The 25,640-nt window shown below is 38.5% G+C and overlaps 1 protein-coding gene across 1 annotated transcript in view; it reads right to left on the bottom strand.

Moving 5' to 3' along the window:
* Positions 1-3,819: 3,819 nt before the first annotated feature.
* Positions 3,820-25,640, bottom strand: part of TAFA4 (TAFA chemokine like family member 4) — a gene marked incomplete at both ends in the record, with an annotated part of 46,365 nt that continues 24,544 nt past the window's right edge. Inside the window, 2 exons of the mRNA XM_080350588.1 lie at positions 3,820-3,971; positions 12,136-12,291. Of these exons, the coding sequence (XP_080206714.1) occupies positions 3,820-3,971; positions 12,136-12,291 (308 nt within the window). The remainder of the gene's footprint in view (positions 3,972-12,135; positions 12,292-25,640) is intronic.

Raw genomic sequence — 25,640 nt, 5'->3', positions numbered from 1 at the left:
TTTAATTACACAGATATAACCAAAGTATGTCGTACAATAATTGCTACTAAGTTCCATCTTTTCACCTTCATACAGCCTTAATAGTTACTGAATCACAGTTGAAAACACACCGAGACATAATTGACACTGTCCTGTCAATCCACTTACCATTGGGTTCAGCTTTGTATTTTTATGTTGTACTGTATGTGAGAAGTACCCAGACCAATCCATAGAATCATGGAATCGTTTAGATTGGAAAAGACCTTTGAGATCATCCATATCAGTTCTAATGCAAGCATTTTCTTTCTATGACTCCTTAGGTTACATTCATGTTCTCAACTCACGTAAAACAATTTTATATATCTTAGAGTCATTAAGAAAGTCTTATCCTTGATGAACTGCAGAAGTTCAGGTGTGTTCTTCCAGGAATTTCTCCCAGGTGTCAGATCCTTGGGAATCCAAGTTTCATTTCAGGCAGAACCAAATCTCCTTGCGTTTTCTTATGAAATGAAAATGTACCATTCTGTGTAGTAAAATGCAGGTCCAGGAACTGCAGCCACAGTTGAAAGGAGAAGTGTTGTCCTTTTTGCTGACTAGTTTTGCAAGTTCAAAGAATTAAGTGAACAGCATCACCACAAGAAAGGGTCTCTGTGTAAAAGCCAAGCAACAGTTGCATATGCCATCTGGTAGTGACCCACAGGTTTACCCTTTGCTACCGTGTTACCTATAAAAGAAGGGAAAAGAGTTAACTACACAGAATTGATAAAATAAAAATGATAGCACATGCTTTGTTGCTACAAAGGAATTGTACACAAGTAACATCACAAATTAACTTGCAGTAGCCATACTTAAATACCTTGAATAGAAACAAAATTTATATGCAAATGTTAAGCACTCTGTTTTTCAATAGTATAAGGGAAATTTGCAGATTTTAAAAATGGCCATTTACTATCAAATTTGACACCAACATCTCATGGAAATCTCCTTCTGCTTCATTTTGCTTAGCATCATTCTCAACACCAATGCCTACAGCACAAGTATACAACTTACATCCCAAAGGACCATTCATGCAAACTGCTACCCATTCCCAGCGGTCCGTCTTATGGGAGGGAACCAGGGATCAGACAGAACATGATCTGCAAAGGGAATGAATTGCTCTTGCAGGAGAAGCTGCTCTTAGATAGCACTTCTCCCACGGGACGCGCAGTCTCCTCCCCTTACATCCATATGCACCCTCAGCCAGGTGCTCCAGGGATGTATGTGCAACCCTTAATGTACACACAGCGCACAAGCCCAGTGGGTCTGGCTATGCCATCGGGAGGGGTCATGTCAGATGTGCCACCCTGGAAATGGGTGAGAAGAGGCAGCCTGCAAGGAGGAAAGCTTTGTCAGCTCTGCTCTGTAGTATCCAGCTGTGTTACAAAACTGAACAGACACTCAGTATAGAGAAGTTTTTATTTCCTTCCCTGAAGTAACTGATCATACAAGCTCTTCAGCTTTTCACATTCTAACTGTCCCGCTCAGCTACTAACTATTCATCTAAATACTGAGTAGCATCAGGAGTCTCCTGTGCTCTGTATACTTCAAATTACTCTAATATTTTCATAAAATGAAAAGATAGAGGACTTAAAATTACTCTAATATTTTCATAAAATGAAAAGATAAAGGACTTAAAATTGATTAGATTGCATTTTCTCTTTCAGTGTATAATTAACTTGTGGAAGACATTGTCCCAACTGTCACTGATCCCAGGTCTTAGAAAGCTTTAAAAATTGATTAGAAATTTAAACAGTAATGAGATCATCTTTGCTACATAACATAGAAAAAAATTTCAATATGGAATGGATCTCAACTCTCACATTTTAAATATAAGCCAACTATTAAATTTGAAAAATTTCATGTATGTGTACATTTTCTATAATTGTCCCCAAGGGTTTTGCTGTGTCTTTTTGATTTAAGTATCCCAGCACTGAGACACACAGGCTGCTGCATGGTTTGGACTACTGGTCTGACAGTTTACACAGTCCTCTTTGTGTAAAGTTTTAGTAATGCACTTCATACATATTTTGTTGATTGAGCAGAGTTTAGACAAATCTTTGGTCTATTTTTAAAATAACTTTTTTAAAAAGTTATATCATACTTTCCTTTTCCCTGTACCAGGGGAAATTTTCCTTCCATTCTATTTTCTTTCCAGTTCAATATTGCCTGTGCCACTATTTTTTTCTCAGAATCTGGAGTTACCATTACTCATTATATTTGAACAACAACTACATCTTGGTAGAGAGAGAAAACCACCTACAAGACAGGCAAAACACCTACAGAGGAAATACAGATGCCAGGACAGATTCTGTAGCACAGCTTTTGCTGTCCAGTATGTGAGCTTGGCAGCCAGGGCTTTCTTAAGGTATGGGAGAGAGAAAGAAGCCCTTGTGGGATGTCTGCTCCTGCAGAGGGGCACAGTCATGGTCTGAGGCCACCCATTCCTCCCTACATGACTTTGGAGAATCCTAAACAACTCAGCTTGGATGGAAACATGCCTGCAGCTGGGGGCAATGAATGCCCCCGACAAAACCTTGGACATACCACATCCTTTCTTACTTGGAGCAATAACAAACTTCATGATTTCAGACTGATTCTCAAAAGGTACAATACTAAAAGCCAGCTACAGGAGTACAACAACTTGGCCCTCAGGCCTTCAGTCATCAACGTCAATATAAAGTTCTTTCTTCTGCCCTTGATCCCTCTAACATCTACTGAAGGCATCAGGGATATCTAACCCTAGCTTATTCTTTCCCATAAGGTCCTTTTGTTATAAATTGCCAGCTCTCTTCTGGCATGTCCAGAGATGAAGTTGTCTTATTCAATATCTAAAACTCCTTCTTTCATCAGTCTCACCATGCAGTGTGATGCTACAACACTACCCTTTATCTACATACGAGTAGTTAAAAGTCAGTGCCTGTGAAAAAATCTAAAGGCTGAGGGTAATCTATACCATTCAATAACTGACTGCCAGTTACCCATACTGACTCTGGAGTGTGCAGGCCAACGCTTTGGTGTAGTATCCATCTTTGCTTATTAACTCAGACTGTAACCTAATCAACAACATCCATTCTCAACTAGAAGAGGCCGTAAAGGGAAAAGCTAAGCATTCCTTTTTCCTTGCTATTGCCTGCTAAAGACTCCTGTGTTATATTTAGATATGCAGTACACTGTGATTTGTTGAACTTCAATGAACCGAACTGATTTTAGATTGCTAAGCAGACAGAGGACATGGTATTTTCTCTCTGCTGACCATTAATTAAGAAATAGGACGGCATAGCAAAGTTTTTTTTAAACAAAACAGGCAGTTCAGGGGATGGCTTGTAATTAGAAATGATCTGAACCAGCCTCATTTCCAAAGGTGCTCAGTGTCTCACAGTTCTCACTGACATCAGTGCAGATTTTCAACGACTCCCAAGACAGGCTACTTCTTTTAAAAGCCAAAAGAGCTTTTTAGCAGCACAGGAATCTGACTTGAACCGTCAGTGGTAAAGACCTTGGATCCATGCAGTCATTCTGCAAACTGACAAACTGATCCTGGAACATGACTATCACTCTAGCACTAGTCACAACTGAGTAGTTCCTTTGCTCACTAAAGACCGAAGCAGGGCCTTCTGCAGTTTGACCCCAGCGCCCAATAACAACTAGGCTGTCAGTGAAGGGGCAGTTCTGACCCAGCATTTCCCTCTCTGAGAGCAATTGCATTAATCATCACTTTCAAAACCACTGAGGAGTCCGGTACTTGTGCTCACACCCACAGATGCAATGCAATAAGCAAGTGCTGTCAGCAGACTGCCACCTTTAAATATAGGCCATCTCTGTACTTGCCTTTGTGGTTTTGACTTTATTTCCACTGCTGCAAGACCAACCTGAATAGTCTGGCAGTACTTTACAGTCCTCTCCATCCAAACAGGGGTTCATATGACACCACCACTTCTGTAGGACAATGGAAGCTAGAAAAAAAAAAATAGGAAAGAGAAACAGAATATATATGTATTTTTTTTTATTAATGTTGGTTTTACTAGGCAGGTTGTCTGTACAATGTTCAGCTGTTTGATTTCAAAAGGTAGAACCAACAGTTCCTCTTTTAATAGCTGATCACAATGATTGTGTTTGAGCTAAAAATGTGACTAAAAAACTGCACTAGCACACAGAAGGGTAAATGTCACATGCAAATGATGAAGATGGGCAAGCATGGCCAGAGACTGACTCCAGCATTTGAACTGACCTCTGGAAGTTTCCTTCCATCTCCACTGACTACAAAGATGACTTGCCTCCTTCATTTATATGCATCAGTCAAGTACCTGTTGTAAGGTGGAATGAAACTAAGGCTTCTTGTTTAACCCAGCTATGCATATGCAAGACTGGATGAAGAAATGCCAGTTTCTCCCTTCACTGGGTGAGAAAATAGAATTGCACAGAAATGTAAGCATGTGAGTTCTGTCAGCAAACACTGCACATAAGAATGTGGAAGCCACTGGAAAGCATTAGATTGTTGACTAAAAATCTACTTGCAGTTTCATTGCCAGTTTTTCAGTTTGTTTTGGAAGACTAACGTAGCACACCTTAACTGCGTAAATTTATTAATTTTCTACCTTTAAGCCAATTTCCATGAATAAGACCATGCTTGTTATTTCTACAAATGTAGTAATGACTTTATAACACTACTGTTAACAACAGATATACTTCAGGAACAGGACTACTTGGAACAGGAGCGGTTCACGCAGTGCTTCGTTCCTGACCACTTGTGCCCATGCAACCTCCCAGTCACTGGGACCACATGGAACTGAAGATGGTGAAACTGGCCCATCATCTCCAGCAGTAACATCTTTCACTAAAACATGCACAGATGTGAATAGGAAACATTGCTGAGTCAATCTGTAACTTGAAGAAGATCCACAAGCTCTTTGTCAGACTGCATATTTCACCTTCTATTCATCTCTTGTTTAGACATTCATAAGAAGTCACTCCTACCCTTCTGCTGACTGATTTCTATTCTGTGCAGATAACTCTCCTCAGAGTAATGGCAACACTTCAAAATACTTAATACAGATCTCTTTCCATTAGCTTCCAGCAAATCCCCAATTCTTTGCTGTAGCAATCCACTAATTCTTACATCCATTCTAAGTCAAATTTATTTGTAGTTGTAATGTCCACTCTGTTGATCTGTATGTTCTCACTAGCTGTAGCTGTGTGTCAAACACATCCCTGAGATTATTCCATCAAAATTCTCCATCAGAGCCTTAGCCTCACCTTCATAGCTGGTGTTCTTTAACTATCATTGTCCCTGTAATTGTGTGACTCACTGGAGGAGTTTCCTCCTTTTTTTCAGATTGAGGCACTCTTGGAGAGGTTTCAAAAGATGAGTTTCTAAGGAGCAAGAGTAACTGTGTCACTCTCATACACAACCACCCTCATAGAGGGAAAGGAGACTGCTTTGGTTTGACATTAGCCAGCTGATTTGCTGGAAATCAACCAGAAACCCTGCCAGAAACAAATCTTCTGTTGACATCGCTCCCTAGATAACATGACTCCATGGAAACAGTAGGTTCAGAGCATAAAGCCAAAAGATGTCTACTTCACTTCATGTTGCCTCACACAATTCACCTTGTTGTGCCCTCAGTTATGTTTGGCTACACATCGTCTTCTAAACCAGTCTGGAACAGGTGAAGAAAGAAACTTCTCCCATTGTCTTTTTTTTCTGACAGCTGAACAATGTCAGTACGAAGCACACAGCCCTAATTTTCTTCCTCTTCTCACCTCTTCTGTCATGCTTCCTTCTGGATTACAGCACCTGTTAGCAATCATCATTTTCTCCCTGTGAAGGTATTAAACGTGCTGCAATCCAGTAACTTTTCAATCTTCTGCCTGATAAGATGAGCTGATTGAACTTCTTCAGTTTTGCACCAGAATACATTTGTCTTTTTTAATGCAGTTATTTCAAACTGGTTCAACTTTGTGTGAGTAGGACTGTGCCACGTGACTGCCTTGGGCTTGTCATTAATTATCCTTTGCCCCACCAGATGACACCATACTTGTTTTTGTCAGGAGACAATCTATATTTGCTTTTGGGTCACCACTGAAAATGTTGCAGTGTCAGGTGCAGAGCTAAGCAGTCTCAGATCCCAGTAGGAATGTGCCATTGACCACTACTTCTTACTGGTGACTCTGGGGAGAGATGTGGTTTTGCGGTAGGCTGGGTAACTGACACTGAGCAGTGCCCACAAAGGCGTATGTTCAAAATTAAATAGCTTGCAAAAAATAAGACTTAAATCCTCAAATGTATTTAGTAACCAAATATTTAGCTGAATGAATTATACATTATCTTTCAAGGTAATTTGGAATACCTACGCTTACCCATATTAAACCCAGAAACTATCTGTATTAGTCCTAAAAAACTCCTCAGCAAGTGAGAACAGTTGTGTCTGGCAAATCTCTTTTCAGAAAGCCACATAAACTCTTGTGATCTGCACTCCAGGAATTCCTTGTTAATTGGATACCATATCAGCTTCTCAGTTACAAAGGACTGAGATCAGCATCACTTGTCCCTAAGTATCTGCCATGCTGCCTACACACTCAAAATTGGCACGATACTAGTGATCTTCTAGAATAGCCCAAGTATTCTGCAATACATTTTGAATTACAACTGAGCACAGATCTATTAAACAGCTGGACAGGACTCTAAACTACCCAGGGTCACAATTAAAAAAAAACAAAACAAAACAAAGTTTAATCTCAGTTGATGTTGGTTAACACCTTCTTTAGGTAACAATTAGTTATATAGGACCTCCCCACCCTGTTGTGCACCAAAAGGAGAACTGTGATGCAGCTCTGCCTCAGCAGTAACAATGTCAGTATTTCACACAGTATTGACCAATAGCTTTTTTTTTTTTTTTTTTTAAAGTATTTCTGTGTATTCTACTTGAACAAGCACATTCATACCGCCTTTAGTCTGGACAAATACAAACATCTTTACCACTCAGCTGGATTAAGCTTTCTTCCATATAAATTTCCAGTACACTATTCATTCTACTGTATATTTCCTTTTATCCTTTGAATACTGACACAGCATTAGCATCCTTTTGAATTCTCAAGTATGCCAAAATCCATTCAAAAACAGTGGGAGGGAAATCTTCTCAGCTATTTCTTCTTTTATCTATTTCTCATATATTGATTTTTTGTTTTCTTGTTTCTATATGCTCTATTCCCTTCAGTCTGTAACCCAGACGGGCTTTCAGCCAAAATTGTCTTTTTTCTTCACTGTGGCTCTTTGGCCCTACAGAAAATTCTCAACAATTCTTTAGTCTCATTCACGTTTTTTCTAATCTGAGTGTTTCCTCCTCACAAATTCTAGGACTAATAGAACTGCCTGGATGGAAGATGATTTGGCTAGTGATGCTTCACTTAGAGGCATTTAATGCACTTCGCTGAGATAGCTACTTTACAGAAAAAAACAAAACAAAACACAACACATTATTAATGTTTTATCTTCTTGGCAGTAGCTGTTAGACAATCTGGAGATAATTACTCAAGGATGTTTATGTCCATAAAGAAAATGGGTATAAACAAAATCTCATGACTACTTTAAATGTAATTTAGTCATTGACAGAAGAACAAGTTGACCTTTGCTAGGCAAAATTTTCTACAGCTGCAATCAAACAGTATAGCTACAACTCTGTCTAGAGTGTGCAGGGTGTGTGGGATGTCTTCTTTGCATACTTAAATATTTTCTTTCATATACTCTGCTTTTTTCTGACTTTAGTGGCTCAATTTGTCTACAGCAACATTTCTCAAAGTATCAGATGGGCCTATGCTTGGAGGCTCAAATAACTCCCAGGAAAATTAGTTGTGTGTGTGTACAGAAGAGCTAGTCTTGCTTTTTTTGTTTGCAAATGCTTGTCAATAGCTTTCACAACTAAGTTCAAACACAAAAATGACAGAGTTTATTGTTGGATGCATCCAAAATGTAATTAAGTATGTGTTATCATGGGCAAAGGGTAAAAAATATCCTGACCCAAAGAGTTCTTGCCCTGTGCTCTCATCTAGGCTATGACAAGTGATTTTACTATGCTTGTAAAAATGTTAGGAACATCTCTGTCTACAGCAAACATTGATTTTCACCTTCATATTCTTCTTTTTAAATGAAGTATTATACTTTGACTTCTACTACCACTATTCAGAGCTTTCAAGATGAAAGACACTGTAGAAAAGCAATGTACTCTATCTCTGTCAGTGAGGCCCCACAACACATGAAGTATTGCTGCACAACATGAAAAACGACCAATTTGCAGCAATCAAGGCACTTAAGACTTTCACTTTTGTATTTGCAAAGTTCAACTAGCTTTTACTTCCCTTTCTGCATCACTTCAGCGTCTTTTCTTTGGAACTCACTTGGATATCTATAATTTCTTCTGTAACACCCAAATACCTGGTTTTCTCCTTAGCACATGAGAAAAGATGTCATTTCTATGTGTGAGTGTATGTCTGCATGTAATTATGCAAACCTCCATTCTGACTTGGCTCTAATAGAACCCCTCCTGAAATGTTGGTAGCTGTGAATATTCGTACATGTATTCACTACTTATTTGAGCAGGGCTTAGCCTTAACATATAGTGCTACTTCAATAAACTGCTGCTTTAAACCTGACCTTGTGTAAAATTCTTTAGCATCTGTCAACCTATTTCAAAATGTAAATATCCAGCTGGTCTATGTATCCTAAAAAACATTATGATGGGCTTTATAAGCCTATTTCATGGCCTATATATACAAAAGGGCACAATACCCAGAAGTCATCAACAAGGAGCTCTGATGAACTAGGTTCTACCCCCACTCAAATTAACAAACAAGCTGTCACTGAAACCCCGTGGGATCTAGGTCAGACAACCCATATGCTGCAAGACTGTTAAAACTACAGAAAAATACTCAACTATATTAAAAGTCTGTAAAATACTAAAACCAGATGTATAAATTTCAAATGAGAAAAGCCTATTTTAATTTTATTACAACTTACTTGAAAAATTATCCAAATAAGTTATAGCAGAAAGCTGCTCAAATGACAAGTCTGAGTCCAGAACAGAATGGGAAGTACAGTTTGTCTGGACTTTGTTAAAGCCCCAGACCTTTGCAGTCTTCCATATTCTGTGAGAATCTATTTCTTGCAGCAGTCTTAATATCTCATGCAGCATCTAAAGTCTATGACCAGTGATATGCTTGCCTGGCCTAAAGGAAACCTCAAATCAACTCATTGCTTCCTGGTTTGTTAACACTAAAAGAGAAATCAGACCTTCATTTAAAAATAGCAAGCAGAAGAAGATTTTTGTAAAATCATCATGCAGATCTCGACAAAATTAAATATGATTACTTAATTATATAACCATCCATTTTTTTGGTCATGAAAGGAAAACATAATTACATTCAAATAGTTTTATAAAGGCTGCTACTCTGCATAGAACATGAAAAACAATCCCATGTACTCTGCTCCAATAGTCATTTTGGTGCTGCTCAAGAACAGGTGAAGGATGCAAACCCTAAAATAATCACAGGCAATGTCAACATAAGAGAGATTGACTTCATCTTATTTACTATTGTTTTCCATCATGACTTACACAGAATTGTTTTCCTTCTAAGTGTGTGTAGAAGGCTAAAATCCTAACAGAACATATTTTCTAAATCCAAATAGAACATACTTAAACATATTTGCTATCAAAATACTAAACAGTAAGCTAATTTTACCAAGAATTCCAATATGTAAAAGCATCTCCCTGTGTATGACAAAAGATTACGTAGTCTGACACAACAGGTGAGTGGTACTTTATGGACACATGCTCATGAATGTGAACCACTTTGTTTTCTTACTTAGTCCAAACACAGTTTGTCACATAAGTAATTTGAGGGTGATCTGTCTCTGGAACAGGATCCCCAGGGAAGTGGTTGTAGCATCAAGCCTGTCAACATTCAAGGGGCGTTTGGACAACGCTCTTTGTCATATAATTTAGTTTATGTAGTCCTGCAAGGAGCAGGGATTTGGATTTGATTATTCTATGATTCGAGGTAGGAACTACAGGTACCAACCTACATGTCATGCCTGATCAACAGCACAGAGACAACTGATGCCCTAGTGTAAATGATAACTACTACTGGATAAGGTCTGAAGTTCAAAGAAAATACTTAAAAAGATTACTACAAGCCAATTTTTCTATAATTCCTTTTCTTTGGGTTAGAAGGGTAACTCTGTGCTTTGGGCAAGTCCTTTTCTTTAAGCTCAGGGCAAAACATAGGCAAATTAAACAGCTCTGCATTCAGTAAATAGGTACTGGAAAAGAAAATGAAATATCTGTCTCAGATTGCAATAAGCAAATTCAAGATGCAAACTGTTTCTGGCTTCCACAGTGTAGAAGCCTGCTGAAGGATATGTATAGAGTAGGAGAAAACACATCTAATCCTGAGGCTAGGGACAGATAGTTACAGTTTCCGTGCTACAGCAACTGAATGACTCTGACTGTAGTCCCAGATGCTTGCAAAAATAAGCAAAGCAAGCTAAAGCATTACCCTAAGGGGTGAGGGGGAATATCAAAGGCTTCCACTTTAGAAACCTAAATCTTACATTCATGGTATTTTGTTGCATTTAATGTCAACTATACTTAAAAAAAACCAGCTACTAAATTCTTTCAGCAACTATTTGCATTGACTGAACTAAGCTTCTATGGTACCATATGTTTATATCTTTCTCTCATGGAATAAGTGTCACCTTTGCAGTCTTTAAGCATATTTAAAATAATGCCTAACTTTTATTACCTGTTCTATGCAAAAGCATTTCTGTTGTTTGACGTGTCACCTAAAGATACACAAGACACTTCTGATTTGACAAGAAAACTACTTAACGAATTGCACAACATAGTTTGGGGTTTTTTTCATGCTTATTATTTTCATTCCTTGTAATTCAGGAACAAAATCATTGTTAAATAAGATGTTCTCGGAACAGATAATAGGTTTTAAAAAAAATCAGATATGAGTTTTATGTTTAAAATCAAATATCTCTGAATGGTAAATTCAAAATTTGATTTTGAAGTTCTTGTTTCATATTAAACTTGTAATGGTTGCAATTTTGTAAGAAAAAGAATGAAAACAGAAGGCTCTTGCTTAGGAATTAATGTAATGAGGGATATGGTAACTTCTAGACTTTATCTTAAAACAAGCAAGCAAACCAAAAAACCCAACTTGTTTAAATTAACAACAAGAGCAGCAGCCTCTCCAGGGAATAGACTGCTCAGGGAAGAGGTCGCTGGTGTCAAAGGAAGACAGGAAAGCCTCTGGTAAGGCAGACAGAAAAATGGTGGGGGTGAGGTGCAGAGTGAACCTCAGGGAAGCAAGTTTTATACAGCCTCAGAATGTCTGGTCAATTTACTTACTTTAATTTCAAATGAATTATACCGCTAAAAGCATAATGATGGCAATGTTGAGCTCTGTGAGGATTTCAACTTCTACCCAGGAAGGTGATGGACTAAGGCAATTGTACCATATTTTTCCTTCATCAGATAGGTGATGTAGCTCAGACCCTGTGTCCTGTGCAGCTTATTCTGCTTTCCCAACTCTGATGTACTTGGGGTTACAAAACACAAAACTGAATAGACACAGGGCACCATTATAGCACTGATGTTCAGCATAAGAGACCACTAGGCACATAAACCAGTGAAACATTCATCTAGAGAACAACTCTCAAAATCAGATATCCCAGCACTATCTACATGCCAAGTTCTAGGGCTGCATTTATTATCTAGTGACTTCTTACTCAAGTTTAAAGACAACTGGAAGGGTTAATACCATAAATTTTAATTTCTTGGCTTATGCTGTTTTCAGAATAATTTTAAAGGAGAATTCTTGTGTGAAAAAATTAAGAGGTTTTGTTGGCACAGACACGAAATGGACGAGTACATATATTAAGAGGATTAATTACACCTAGATTTATGCACAGGCTCATTATCATCAGTGCACAGAGATGTTTCCAAAATTAACAAAAGGAAGGATTACGCTTTTGAGGCAGTAGGAAGTCAAACAATCAAGGAGACTAAACTCCTCAAACAATCTTAATGAACCATGAGTGAGCAGGAGATTGCTTACCTTCCACGCATGAGGGCTGAGCCCTTGTTGTACCAGCCACCTGCCCTGGGAAACAGGAGCACTTGACTGTTTGTGATCGTTCTTCAATCCGGTTCTTATTGCAGCAACGATGCACTGCCACAACTTCACATGTCCCTTGTTTGACTTGGTGCTGGCCTAATAATTGCACAGATAAGCAGCAGAGAGCAAAACAAAACGTCAGTGCATAAAGAAAAAGCCAGTTCATACAGTCCTACAAGATACTGAATATCTCAAATGTTAGTTTAAATCCCAGGAAGATGAAGGGGCAAACGATCTTGTAGGATCTGACTTATTCACCAAGTTTATCCTATTCTTGCTAATAAAGATTAGTTCAACAAGTCAATTTTTCAATTTAGCTTTCCTGGCTTTTATATAGGGAGAAAGGGAGATTGGAGTAGTCAATTAGATGGATTAAGAAGACATGCAGAGACAGAGCACACTCTTCCTTCCTTCGGCTTCCTGTCTTGCATTAGATTTTATATTTAATTCTTTTCCTTCATAAATGGACAGGATAATATTTAATGCAAGAGAAACTTATTTTAAATAGTAGGCAAACTTTCTAACATAAACACATGTAAGCATTGCTTGCTATACCTATCACTGCAGGTATGCTAAGAAAAAATAGGCTGAAAAGCTGTCTTAGTGAAGTTTTGTCAAAAGAACCCCAAAATCAAATCAAGCTACCTGGATTTCTTGAGTTCCTTACCAGTCCATTTTGAAGAAACCTGTGATAAAAATTACATCCTATTGCTTTCTTCTCAAGTTCCTTTCCTCACAATTCACTGTCCCATTTATCTGAGTTTATTTTGCCCTTCCTCTCCTTCTCTTACTCCTGCCTTCACACCTTAGTTCCACTGCTCCTTGCACCTGATCATTTTCTTCCATTGCCAAACTTATTCTCTGTGCTGCCTAAAACTCTTTCTCAGCAACCTCGCTTCACAAAACCCCTCTCCTGTTCGCATAAATCATTTCTGCATCCTCACTTGCCTGAATAGCCTTCAAGTGTTTCATCTTGCATTTGTCTCATCTTATTTAGAGTAGAGCCTTGGATGGCTCTTATCTGTGTTTGTAAAGCACCTTGTAAATTAACAGCACTACAAAACAGAGTGGGTTTTTTTTAATAAGTGAGCTAGACAAAGAAACAACACTGAGAATAATAAAAATATTCACCATCAAAGCAGAACAGCACCTTCTCTGGCAGTAGAACACAGTACAGATATTGGCCTATATGTGGATAATATCAAAAGGTACAGCTGACTAAAGAAGGGAAAGCGAAAGGGAGATCACTTATCAGAAACAGACAACCTCTCAAGATTCTCCTGTTTTATGCTCACTTGGTGCTTGCCTTGTTTTGTCTGGGATCTTTTAGGGGTTGTTTGGTTTTGTTGTTGTCGTTGAGGGGGTGGTGGGGGTTTTTTGTGTTTGTTTGTTTTCTGTGTGTTTGCTTGTTTTCTCCCAGTATCTATTACTAATATCAGACATGGGATTTTGAAAGAGAGAACATCTTGGTTTGATGCAATATAGCCAGGCTTACATCCTTATAGATTAAAACATACTGAAAGATTAAGATCACTGTACTTTTTGGCAGAAATATTTATGAGTTAATTACGTGGGAAATCTTAACCTTCAAAAGAGTTAACAATGCAACCTAGGCTTCTAAGTGGATTCAAAAAATTAGAGTATCCAAATATGTGTGTGTACATATATATAAATATATATATAACTTTTCAAAAGGTTGGCTTGGCAATGTTCTTTTGCTCTGTGTGATTTAGTTTCATGAGTATTTCAAGCACAGCTAAAGGGCTGCCTGACTTTTGTTGCCAAATTTTTACTCGCAACAGTCTCAATGGATAAGAAAGGAAATTTAGTCTTCTATTTGTGCACTCAACATGTAAAGAGAAATTAAATACAGAGAGGTGGTTTGGGGTTTTTTTCTGATGAAAAAACTACACTGTACTTTTAAGCAAAATATGCTACAGCATAAAAATGCATAATGTATTTTACAGAAAGTTGGAAAAATGTTCAAGACAGCAAAAAAGTATCTTACATAGCTAGTGTAATAAGTTTATTGACAGATTGTGAATTTTCATGCGAGTACCTAACACCCATATCATAATAAACATGAAAAAATGAAAACAGCTACCAACTTGTATGCCAGTAGCTTCTCTGTTAGTCAATATGGAAAATAAACACATAGATAAATGAAATTGGCCATGCCACTTCATTCGAAAGTATTGTTCTATACCTCTCATGACAATGTTTGAGGATAATAAGCAGATGGCCAGGGGTTCTGACAGAAAAGATTTTGTAAAATGAGGTTGTTAAATTAAGAGAGTATATTGATTTATTAGATCTACAGCCCAAGTCAAAACCCTCTGAGTAAACAGGGAAATTTTCCATTGGTTTCCTACAGTGCTTACAGTGCTGGTCCTGCATTCGCTGGAGTCAACAACATTCAGGAGAACCAGGTCACAGTCTGCACTGTCTCCTGAGAAGGAGATTTTATAAGGAAGGGACAAAAACCCAAAAATTTGGATCCGCTCAGGCCACATACTTGAGTTTGGTGTGTATCTTATATGAAAGACCAAGCAGCAAGGTCTTCTTTTTAATTAAAGTCATTATTCACCAGACATCAGATGCCAAGATAAGAGTAGAAGCCATTTTTTCAGAAGCTGCATCATAAGGATGGACTAGATCCAGCTCCAACAATCAATACGTAGCTGAAAGAATGTCTATTTTCCAGCTCAAATCCTGTTTCCTTTAGGTGAACAGTCCTGTTAAGTCAATACCAAAATAAATCAAACAGGTTGGCCCTGAGCATGCAGCCCAAAAAACCTGGGGTGACTTTCAATTATCTTGTTTGAATTCTAAAGCAGTGACACTGCTCGCCTGAAGTGCCAGGAGTCAACAGGCACACAGATGTTTGCAGAAGGCAAAATTAAGTCACCTCTTGAATGTATCCTCTGATTTAGTAGCTGTTTTACTGTACACTTATTCATGCTCCACAGCTACAGAGGCAAGTAAGAGGAGATGCCCCCTGTCTGTCTGCTGATAGGGATAGGACACTAAGGCTGGAAAGTGTTGCTGCCATGTGAAGGCAGACAGCGCTCTCCTTCCATCCCTCATGTGCAGCTCTTACCGAGTTGAACAGTGAGAGGTACTAAAAAGCCAGAGCCATCTGCATGCATCATTTGCATTAATTGGATTGCCCTTGTAATAGTCTTTCTCCTCCTATGTAGTCACATCTATATTTCCTCCTGCTTGTTCACGCACATCTTAACACTTTTTATTCTGTTGAACACCATACGCATTTCTTCTTAATATTCAGACACATCTGTGAACAGGTGCTGAATAAATGTTAAGTGTTAACACGCTCGCTTTCCATCCCATTTTTGTCAGTGTTCAGCAATCTAGAGGACAAGCACTCAGTTTGCAGAGTGGCTTTCAGATTTAAGGAAACTCACAGAATATCTCAAAAACTAATCATCAACTCAGTCTCTCCCTAGATCTACTGAAACCTGTTGTATCTACATTCAGGGGCTCAAAAGCAGCAAAAATAAAGAATATAACAATACTTTCCTGCACATTTTAATCTCCATCTTGCACTAGATAAACCTTCATCTCAGGTTTAAAGTACATTTAAGGTACAGCTGAGAGCATAATGATAGAAAAACCTCACTAACAGCCTTAAAATATTTTATAATCAAGAGATTCTCAGGAAGCCAAGCCATTAGAAGAGTAGGGACTGAAGAATTTCTAAGGTGTGAGGATCACAGTAAGTGAATTCTATGTCAGACACATCAGGAGATCCATTTCAGGGAGAAATGCAATGAGAGAGAGGGAGAAAGCCAGGCTCTGGAGAGCAAAGCCCTTTTGGGCTCACTTCTAAAAAGCCCATAAATTCATATCCCTTCACCTGTGAGCCTATTCAGATCTGCAACCTAAGGGCTGTCAATATTTGCAGTTAAAATTCAGTTACATCTTCACATTTAAATAAGAAAACTCTCCAAGGACAGATACATTTTATCAGCAACAGTACCAGGGAAAGGCTCCCGTGGCAGAACACCTCCCGCATGCTGAAGAGGGGACGTCTGCCAGCCCAGCACTGTGGGGGACAGAGGATGAATGTTGAAAAGACGGGGCTCTGTGCTACCTCTGATCAGGAGTTTGGCATTTGTGTTGCTCTCCAGATTCCAACTTCTTTACAGCTTAGCTTCCCTAGAAATACTAATGCTATTCAAGTTCACTAAGGACACTTTCCCTGTCTCTCCATACAGGGTACAGACCTACGAGGATAGGGCTCACTAATGGAAATAACCTCCAGGACCTACCCTGCTACAAATTTTGCTGCCTTTCGTAATGAGACACTTACAGGTAATAACAACCTTCAGGTGCCCACCGCCAGAACATCTCCTAATGGCCTCATGGACTGGTTACGTGAAGGGTCTGTGACCATTCCTTTTTTACCTGTGGGCTTTCCAGCCCAGAAGATGGTAGAGTGTGTGGAGCTGTTAGGCAACCCTTACAGTTTTCAGATAAGGCAGTCATCATTTCTGAAGAACAAGTACAAACTAGAAAGTTATTAGGTTTGCACATTACAAGCCAGCACAAGTGTTGTGAGTAGAGTTGACTGAACTGTTTATTCGCAATTTAATACATTTTTTTCAACTAACATATTTGACAAGACCTTTTTTTCACTTTCTTCATAGAAGTCAGGGGGCAGATATGCAATTAATGCTTCTAAAACTCTTTGAAATTCTCAAATGAAAAGAGAGAAATACAATTATTGTTCATAAAATATCAAACATCATAGTGATGTGCTTCAAAACTACAAGGAAAATATCAAAGAGAGAAGTCAGCGTTCAGAAAGTTGTTAGCCAATTCTGTTCACATCCATTTCATCTCTGTGACTAATTCTAATCACTTCCAAGGAGTACTCTTTCAATGCAATATACATGCAGGCAGCACGCCTTTATCAGAAATCCTGAATAACATCCTCTTTTTCTAATGTCTTAGCTAAGAAACATATGGAAAAGACACATTTAAGAGGAGTTTCTATCTCTGATTCATAAGCTGCCCTCTTTGATGAAGAAAGCAACTAGTACTGCAGAAAACAGCACAACTAGACAGTAGGACAATGTGACCCCAGCTCAGCACATTCTTTAGTAAGCCTCAAAACTAGCAAGCTTGGCCTAAACTAAATCAACTGCATCATTTATTCAAAAGGTAAGAGGATGTCTGTCAACAGAGAGATGAATAGTTATGGAACCTAATATTGCAGACAAGAGAAACAAGTTTAGAAGTCAGCACAGATGCTGTTTGGAAGAGGAAAGCACTATGAAAAGCTTGGTGCCACGTCATCATCTGTTCCACCTTCACCTCACATTGGCTTTTGCTTACAAATATATGAGCACACAGAAGCACACACCAAGAGGCAAATATTCATAGAAAAATACATATATTAAAGGAAATAACATTTGATATTTTTCACATTTTTTATCAAACATATTTATGAGAACATCTCCAGCTCATGGGGTGTTTTTTGGGGGGAAAGGGAAGAAAGGTGATTTCTAAAGATGGCAGCTTTTTTCAAGAGAAGAAGCTAGAAGTCACTTGGAATGTAAAATTAGCACACTAGTTTCTAGGCTGAAAATTTCACCACAGCTTTTCTCTACTACCATTCCATCACCCAATGGATTTTTTCATAATAATTTCAGATTCATGTCAAAAGGTCTTGACTTAGATGCTCTCCTTCCTGAAAGATCTACAATATTTATATATATATACTCTCATAAATTGTCTCTGCATACACAAATCAGTCCAGTTTCACCTTTTCATTTGTTGGCACTAGGGGACTCTTCAGACATAGAACTGCCACAGAAGGCAACTTCAAAATAGACAAAATATAGCTTCCCATAATCACCTGCCCATGATAGCAGGCAAAGTAAGATGGAGCACGCACACAAAAAAGGGAGCAAGGAATCCATTTTTCTGTCCATTACTCTCACATTCCTCAAATACATAGTGGTTTTGTGATTACTAGAGCTAACATCAGTAACAAAGCTGGAACACAAAAACATAGTGATCACTCCGATGAAGGAACTGATGTTGCTTCTCACAAAATGTGCAGGTTTCCAACCAAAGATTTTGTCACGACCCATAAAATTACAGCCTTGATTTCAGTCACGACATCTGAGCTTCATCAGTTGGGGAAGGCAGTAGTATGGCATGTGCAAAAATCACAATCAACATTTTAACTGGTTAACCAAGGAACCAGCACTGAACCACTTTAACTTGTTTTGGGTATGAAGTGACACTCAAAGAAAACAACAGCTCTCAAAACAAGTAAGTAATTTGAGAGGAAACTTAGGGGTACAGTAAATCTAGATGTGTGCTTGAAAAAAAAAAAAAAAGGTGAGTGACCTCAAATCCTGAAAATGAGACCCAAAAAGTTAATGAAATCAAAAGCATAACCTTTCAGTGCAGGTAGAAGAACATGCTGACACAGCTGGAGTGAATCATGTAATACAGTGAATTCTTTGGCCAGTGTCATAGGTCACATCCATATGGAGATTAAAGTTCCCAGAAATAAGTAGCATAGGTGACCTTAGATCAGATACGAGCACCGAGACTTCTCCAAAGAAAGAAGCATTAAATTTGAGTGGTCGATAAATCAAAACAGCCAAGACAATAGTAAGTACTGTAAATGGGGGAGGTAGGATGGAAAAGTTGCTGCAAATGAAAAGGTGGATGAAGAGTGACCTGGAAGCAAAAACAAATTAAAACCTGAGCCTCCCAGCCTGCTGAGGTGCTACGCTGAAGTTAATCAACAAGGGCTGCCTTTCTGCCAAGCAGTAATATTCATCCTGGTTCAAGCACACACATCAGTTGTACAGATGAAATCTAAAAGCATAAAACTTCATAAAGTACCTTGGAGTAAAGTAATGCTAATCATTTCCTGGGGGAAGCGTTCTACTGTGTGGCTATTTCAGGTGAGGCAGAGAAGAAAATACAACGGAGAGATTCGGTTTTCCATCATATGGTATAGCAAATGAGCAGCATTGTGCTCTGTAATATAGAAGTATTTCCCACATGCCCCATTAACATTCACTCTCACTATTACATGCAGGCCACTCTTTTCCTCTCATTTGTTCTTTCCTTCACAAATTTATCATAACAGAAAGGGGAAAAGAATGAAACTAGTTCCCTAGAGAGATTTCTACTTGCCTGGAGAAAGCAGGTACACATACATCTGTATAGGTCAGGCTTCGGGTTATTCACCAGTTTGTAAGAAAAACTAAATTTTCTGCCCCAATCGTGAGGGCCGATGACCTCTAAAAACAAGGTCACTCTTGCCATAGGGAAGTAAAAGTATCACATCTGGGACTGCAAACTGAGAAGGATCATCCCATCCACATTCATAACTAGCTCTTCATCGATGGCAGCACCAAAACATCACCAGTGCAGCCCTGGCAATCACCGGAGCCCAGGTAGACCCAGGTAAACTCAATGTCCCCAGCATCCCACTGCCGTTTGCAGCTGCTCACCATTCCCAAATTCAGTACTGTACTCATACAATTTATTACTTCTCATTCCTGGCATGCCAGCAGTGCCTTTAATAGTTATCCTAAACTTTAGGAAAGAAAAACTTGAGTCCTTCCAAGCATTCCTTCATCACCCAAAGTATCAAATGACCATTTGGGGCTTAGCTGTGTAAAACAAATGTTTAAAATCCAGATATTTTTAACGCAGTTCAAGGTCATTCATCAGACAAGTATGAAATTTATTTAGAGGATATGGAAGAGCAATTGTCAGCTTAGTCATCAGGCTCTACAGCTTAAGCAAATAGCAGTTGCCAAAAAACAAAGTAGAAGTCTGGAAAATAAGCATTTTCTTAATTTCAAGTGAAAACTGAATCTTTATTCTCATGTCCGAATATAATGGGTATAACTGAGGAGAGCAACTAAGGGAACTTGTAGTCTGCTCCATTTCAATATTCAAAAAAGCTCAAATTTACAAGGTACAAAGAACTTCTGTTTCTCTGGTTATTTTTAAAATGCAAAGATGTGTTTCCCTCCTTTAATGAAATTACTTTTATGGGACTCTGAAGTAATAGGACTGTGCCTGAATTTAGCAGCTAAAGGTAGGCAAATGGATAATTATTCATTAGTGAACCCTCATTTGAGAATCTGCTCAAAAAATGTCCAGACATAACTGTTGTTATTAACCAGCATAGTTTACAACAGCTTTTCTAGTTGTCCCTGTCTGACAGTCTGACTTTGGTAGTGAATCTCCATTAATTGCTCTGTGTTTATTAAGATCATGCAGCAATATTTGTTGCTACTAGAAGAACTGTCTTTTGGGGGAAAAAAAAACAAAAAAAAAAAACAGTGGATAAAACTGAATTTGAATGATACATTTCATTGCTGAATTGAGATGAAATTTTCATGCGATAGGCAAATCAGGCAAATGGAATTTTGAGGAACGCTACAAGCAATCAGATCAGTTAATGCACTGGGCACCGGGCCATCAGCTTCTCAGCTGGTCTTTAATCTCTGGAAAGGCCCCTATGTCTTGATCACCGCCAATTAATTATTTTCAGTTTGCCTCATTTTATATCAGGTTTTATGTAGCTGTAATGGTTATCTTGGGTTTATTCTGGTGGAATGGACAAAGAAAGCATCACAGCAGTCCAAGTGTAAGATCCAGCTGCCAGTTAAGCAATAACAGGTCATAAAACTAAATTGCACAAATGCATTTTTAATTCTGAGTGGCATTAGGACTTCTAAATGGTTTCAGCATGTGCAGACTGTATCCAACCTGGCTGAATAGCTAATTGAACTTAAGGTATTTTAACTATTATAGCTGTAAGCGCAAAGCATAAGTGTCTTTTCCAGAATGCCAACAGACTTCTTTTGTCAGTATTACTGAACTATTTTTTTCTTATATAGAAAAAAATATCCCTGCAGAGTGCCCACCATCTTATACTACACCGTAACAGTGAAAGAGACAACAATATAAATTATAGTTACAATCTAATAAAATAAGAATCAGATTCTGATAACAATTTTCTCATAGGGCCACATTATAATTCATGACTCTGACTTACACTGCTTACAATAAAATAATAATTTAAAGGATCAGAATTCAGTAGTTTTTAGGGTCTGCACATTTCCTATCTCATGCTGAATACTATTTTTCAAAGCTTCGCCATTAATACTTTTTTGCTTTTCAAGGTTCTGCAGATCTCTTGGGCCTCTCAACTTTGACTTTTCATCTTCTTTACCTAAGAATAAAGGTGCAAATCTAAAGTTTTGACATCTCAGTTGCAGGATGTAACCCAAGAAAATCCCAGAGAAGTGCCGCTTAGAGAGACAAATCTGGAGACTCTGCTCAATCACTAGGTGCATGCACACATGGGTGCTGCCACAACACATATCCTATACTGATCTTCCACCATATTTCCTACATGTTATTTATATTATTAACCCTATAATCATCTGCAGCAAATGCCTTTTTGCAGTCCGTATACTGCTTGTTCTATCCAAATTTGACTTTTGTCATTTGGCAACTAGCAACAATGACGATATTTCACCAGGCTAATAATGTGAGTTGCTGTGCAAAGGGTATCATAAGAATCAGTAAAAATACACTGTTAACAGACCCTTCTCCAAAATGGAAGAACTAGATGTTAAGAAATGTTTTCCCTGTTCCACAGATTCCCTTCCAAGCATCTAAGAACTCAGTCCTTCTTGCAAACTTATTAAAATGGACAGTCCTTTATAATGATTAGGTAGATTTTCAATTTTAATTAAGCCATCCAGCTTAAAATAAAAAATTAAAATATAACTTTAAAATGGCATAGAAGCCACTGTATCCTGTAACCTGTACAACAGGAATAGACTGGAGAGTAACATCAAAAGTCTCCCTCCACACCATGTCTTAGCTTTGGCAGAAAGAAACTACATCTCTGGGAGGAAGTCTGACAGTTTAATCCTCGAGTCATATTCAAGTCTCACTGTCATCCCTCAAAGGACTAAGAAGGCTCTTGAATCTTGAAGATTATTGGTTTTGGAAGGGTTTTTTTTCTACCATGAGATGGAAATTTGCTCCTTGATAACTGAACCCATTTATTTTGTGATGCAGCAAGTGCAATCACAGCACTTTCCTACATCTATAGGTAGCAAGACAGTCACTGGCTTAGTCACAGGACACTTGACCAAGCATATTTAGATTGGAGGCTCAAAGGAGGTAGAATTGAAGGAGAAGTCTCAGATTTCCAATGGCTTGTAGTGTCCAGTTCTTACGATGGCAATGGAATCTATTTGGAATCAATGGAAATGAGATGTTGAAATAGCAGGAAGATACCTGGATATCTTTCTAGATCTTGGCCAAAAAAATGGTCAGCCAGAAAAGGGCACATAGTGCATTCACTACAGAAGAGAGGGGCTGCCCTTTTTAGCAGGAACACTTGTCACAATTGGGCAAGTTACACAAACAATGTAGTGAAATGGTCTTTTTAAAGTATCTCAGCTAGCTCGTCAGATTTGACAAACTTTTATTCTTATCGGAAAACAACAGGCTTCCTCACCTCTTGAATTTTCCCTTGGCCCTAATGAGACTATCAGCAAACACAGAGATGAATTAGAACAGTCATTAAGGAGGCAGAGCATAAAACTGAGCCACAGGAAAGGTCAGAGCAATGAGAGTAAATGAAGAAGAGCGCGTGCCCTGTCACAATCACTGCAGATGTGAAAGAAACAACCAGGGGAGAGAAGCAGATGTTCCTGTTAAAATAGTGCAAATTCAGTGGCTGCTTTCAAGGATAATGGAGCAGCCATAGGTGGCAGGAGAGGGCATGCCATTAACTTACACAATGCTGGTGAGACTCCCCCAAGAGCCATCGACTTTAACAGCAACGCTCCACCGTCACCCCTGTCTGAATAAGATTAAAGGTGACCTGGTAGAGTTGTCATTAGTTCCACTATCCTTCCACAAAGATGGTTCTTTAATTAAAACAGTTAGATTTTTCCTCTTACAGTGTGTACTGAGAAACTTTTAAAATGTTTCTTCTGATCTTATTCTCCAAAAAAAAAAAAAAATGTCAAATCAACAGTTATACTGCTTTTTTTACCTTTAAAATCTGTGTTGACTTCACCTCATTAGAAAGCAGTTTCTGCTCATGTGGTTGGTATTTCTTGATATCAGAACACGCCCTGACTCTCTTGCAAGATAAATTGTCAGAATGATAACTAACATCACAAACCCACAGTCCTTCTGGTACTTCCTTTAACTCAGTTTCCCACCAGAAACAAGGTGGGAAGAGCCAACAGGCATTGCCCCCGATAGCTGTTCTATAGAGCAGATTCCTCTGCAAGACTCTTTGCTTGAAGGTCCTGAGAAGCCAAGAAAAGTTCAGTTTAATCCTGTGGTGAATCACAACAGTAGGAATCAGAGACAACTGCCTCAGTGAAGCCCTTCATAATCTACACAACACACTTGCCCACTGGCTGGATTGGCCATGGAGAAAGACTTGTCCATTCACATCTGCTCAACTGTTATTTTCAGAGCTTTCTGGGAGATGGTGTATGGTTGGAATACCTCCCTCACACTGTTCAAACAGCCACCTCCTTGCACATGGACCACTCTGCTGCCTCACTGCCCAGCAGGTACTTCTCAGCAGCAGCAAAACTGGCCAGAATCACAATTCTCTTACCCAGTTGACTTAATACAAGAAAACATCAAAAACTGTGTCTCTTGCGAGACAGAGAGAAGGACACAGTCAGGAAAAAAAAAAAAAAAAACTACAGCCACAGCAATTTTTCTTAGGTGGCCATGAACTTTATAACAACCCTGAGATCTCCAGCTAATTTCACATTAACCACCTGTCTGATGGCACTTCTGCAGACTACCAAGCAGATCTGGATTAGAAACCATGACCTTGAGGTGAAAGGCTCTGTATCTCATTACTAATCCATTGAGGCTTCCTGTTCTCATGTGATTGCATCTTGTAATTATTTACAAGTGCCTCTTCTGAGAAGAAGAAATTACAAGACTATAGTGATGATACACCTTTGGAACATGCAGACCCAACCATTTGAGATTAAGCAATATAATTAACGCATTTTTTTCTGCACTATCACTTCCATGAAGAGAACTCAATTGTCAGCAAACTGACAGTTCTAGCTAGTCCAGTTTAATTCTTCCTTGGCAAACAGAACATTTAAGGAAAATAATTCACACGCTTAAGTGCCACATTGTAACTTTTTAGTGAAATAGTCTGAATTTTACAATATAAGAAAAACCACATTTTTGCATTAATAAAAATCTGAGTTTTGCTTTTAAAAATATTACGAACTTTTAGTCAGGCATGACATTATTCAGCATAAACGTGATGACAAAGAAACAGCTTTTCAAAAGTCTTTTTGTCAGTTTATATATGATTTAGTACCTGCAAGCTTCCTGTTTAAATACTTCTAATCAAGTCATTTACATTTTACTTATGTATTACATATAAAATAAGAGGAAATTTTGACTGAAGTCTTCAAGTTGCTCCTGAGAATGTAAAAACAGCTGTTCAGTAGTTAAGGCAAAATTTCCTTTTATTTTTGGGCAAAGGTTAATGGAGAGTCAAAAGAGGAGGAAGATGTAAAAGATTCTAGTACAAAATTGTTATTGGGTTTAAAACAATAAAATAGGGTAAAACATCCATTCTGCTGTAAATCACTAGCTGTGATAAGGAAGGCTGCATCTAGGATTAATATTTTTATTCATTCTGAAGTTGGTGGCAGATGGCCTAAGGTTATCATAAATATGTACACTTGAGAAGTGGCCTTAGCTGAGAAGGTATCTGTCTTCAACAAAACCCCAAGAGTTCACTTATGAACAGGAAAGCAGGTTTTCTACTACCAAGTTCCAAGCATTCTGTGCTCTGAGAAGCTGAAAACTAATGATCTATCTCTAATCACAACAACTTGAAACTACATAGCAAGCTTGATAGTCAACATATTTAAAAGTTAATCTCGTGATGTATACGGTATCCTTAACCCCAAGCTACACAAAGTGTTAGTTTACAAGGCTCAGCACCAGAGAAACTTAGACCTTTGGATATGGCCTTCAAGAACACTTGACATTTCACTTAAAATATCCTATTTTTACTGAAGGAAATTTGCCACGCAAGTTCACTAAAAAAGCAGGGAAGCACAAGAACATACATCCGTTTCCAGTACTTACATGGGGCGGCTAAATAACACACTTCAGCATCACCTTTTCCTTGGGGACTCTCTTAACTCTAACACATTCCGAGGACAAGACCTGTACAACCGAACAATCACAATGATGTAGGCAAAGGTGATTCCCTCAAGTACCATGGCAACTCCAAGTTCACATCCACGAAGAGAGTCCCTGAGCCACACGTTCTGCACTGGCCAGGGGTGGAAAAAGTGTGATAGCTGTCACAAGGACTTCTCTGCTACCTCTCCACA

The sequence above is a fragment of the Nesoenas mayeri genome (genome assembly GCF_963082525.1).
Source record: "Nesoenas mayeri genome assembly, chromosome: 10".
Taxonomy (NCBI): domain Eukaryota; kingdom Metazoa; phylum Chordata; class Aves; order Columbiformes; family Columbidae; genus Nesoenas; species Nesoenas mayeri.
This window is presented reverse-complemented; position numbering and strand designations above follow the sequence as displayed.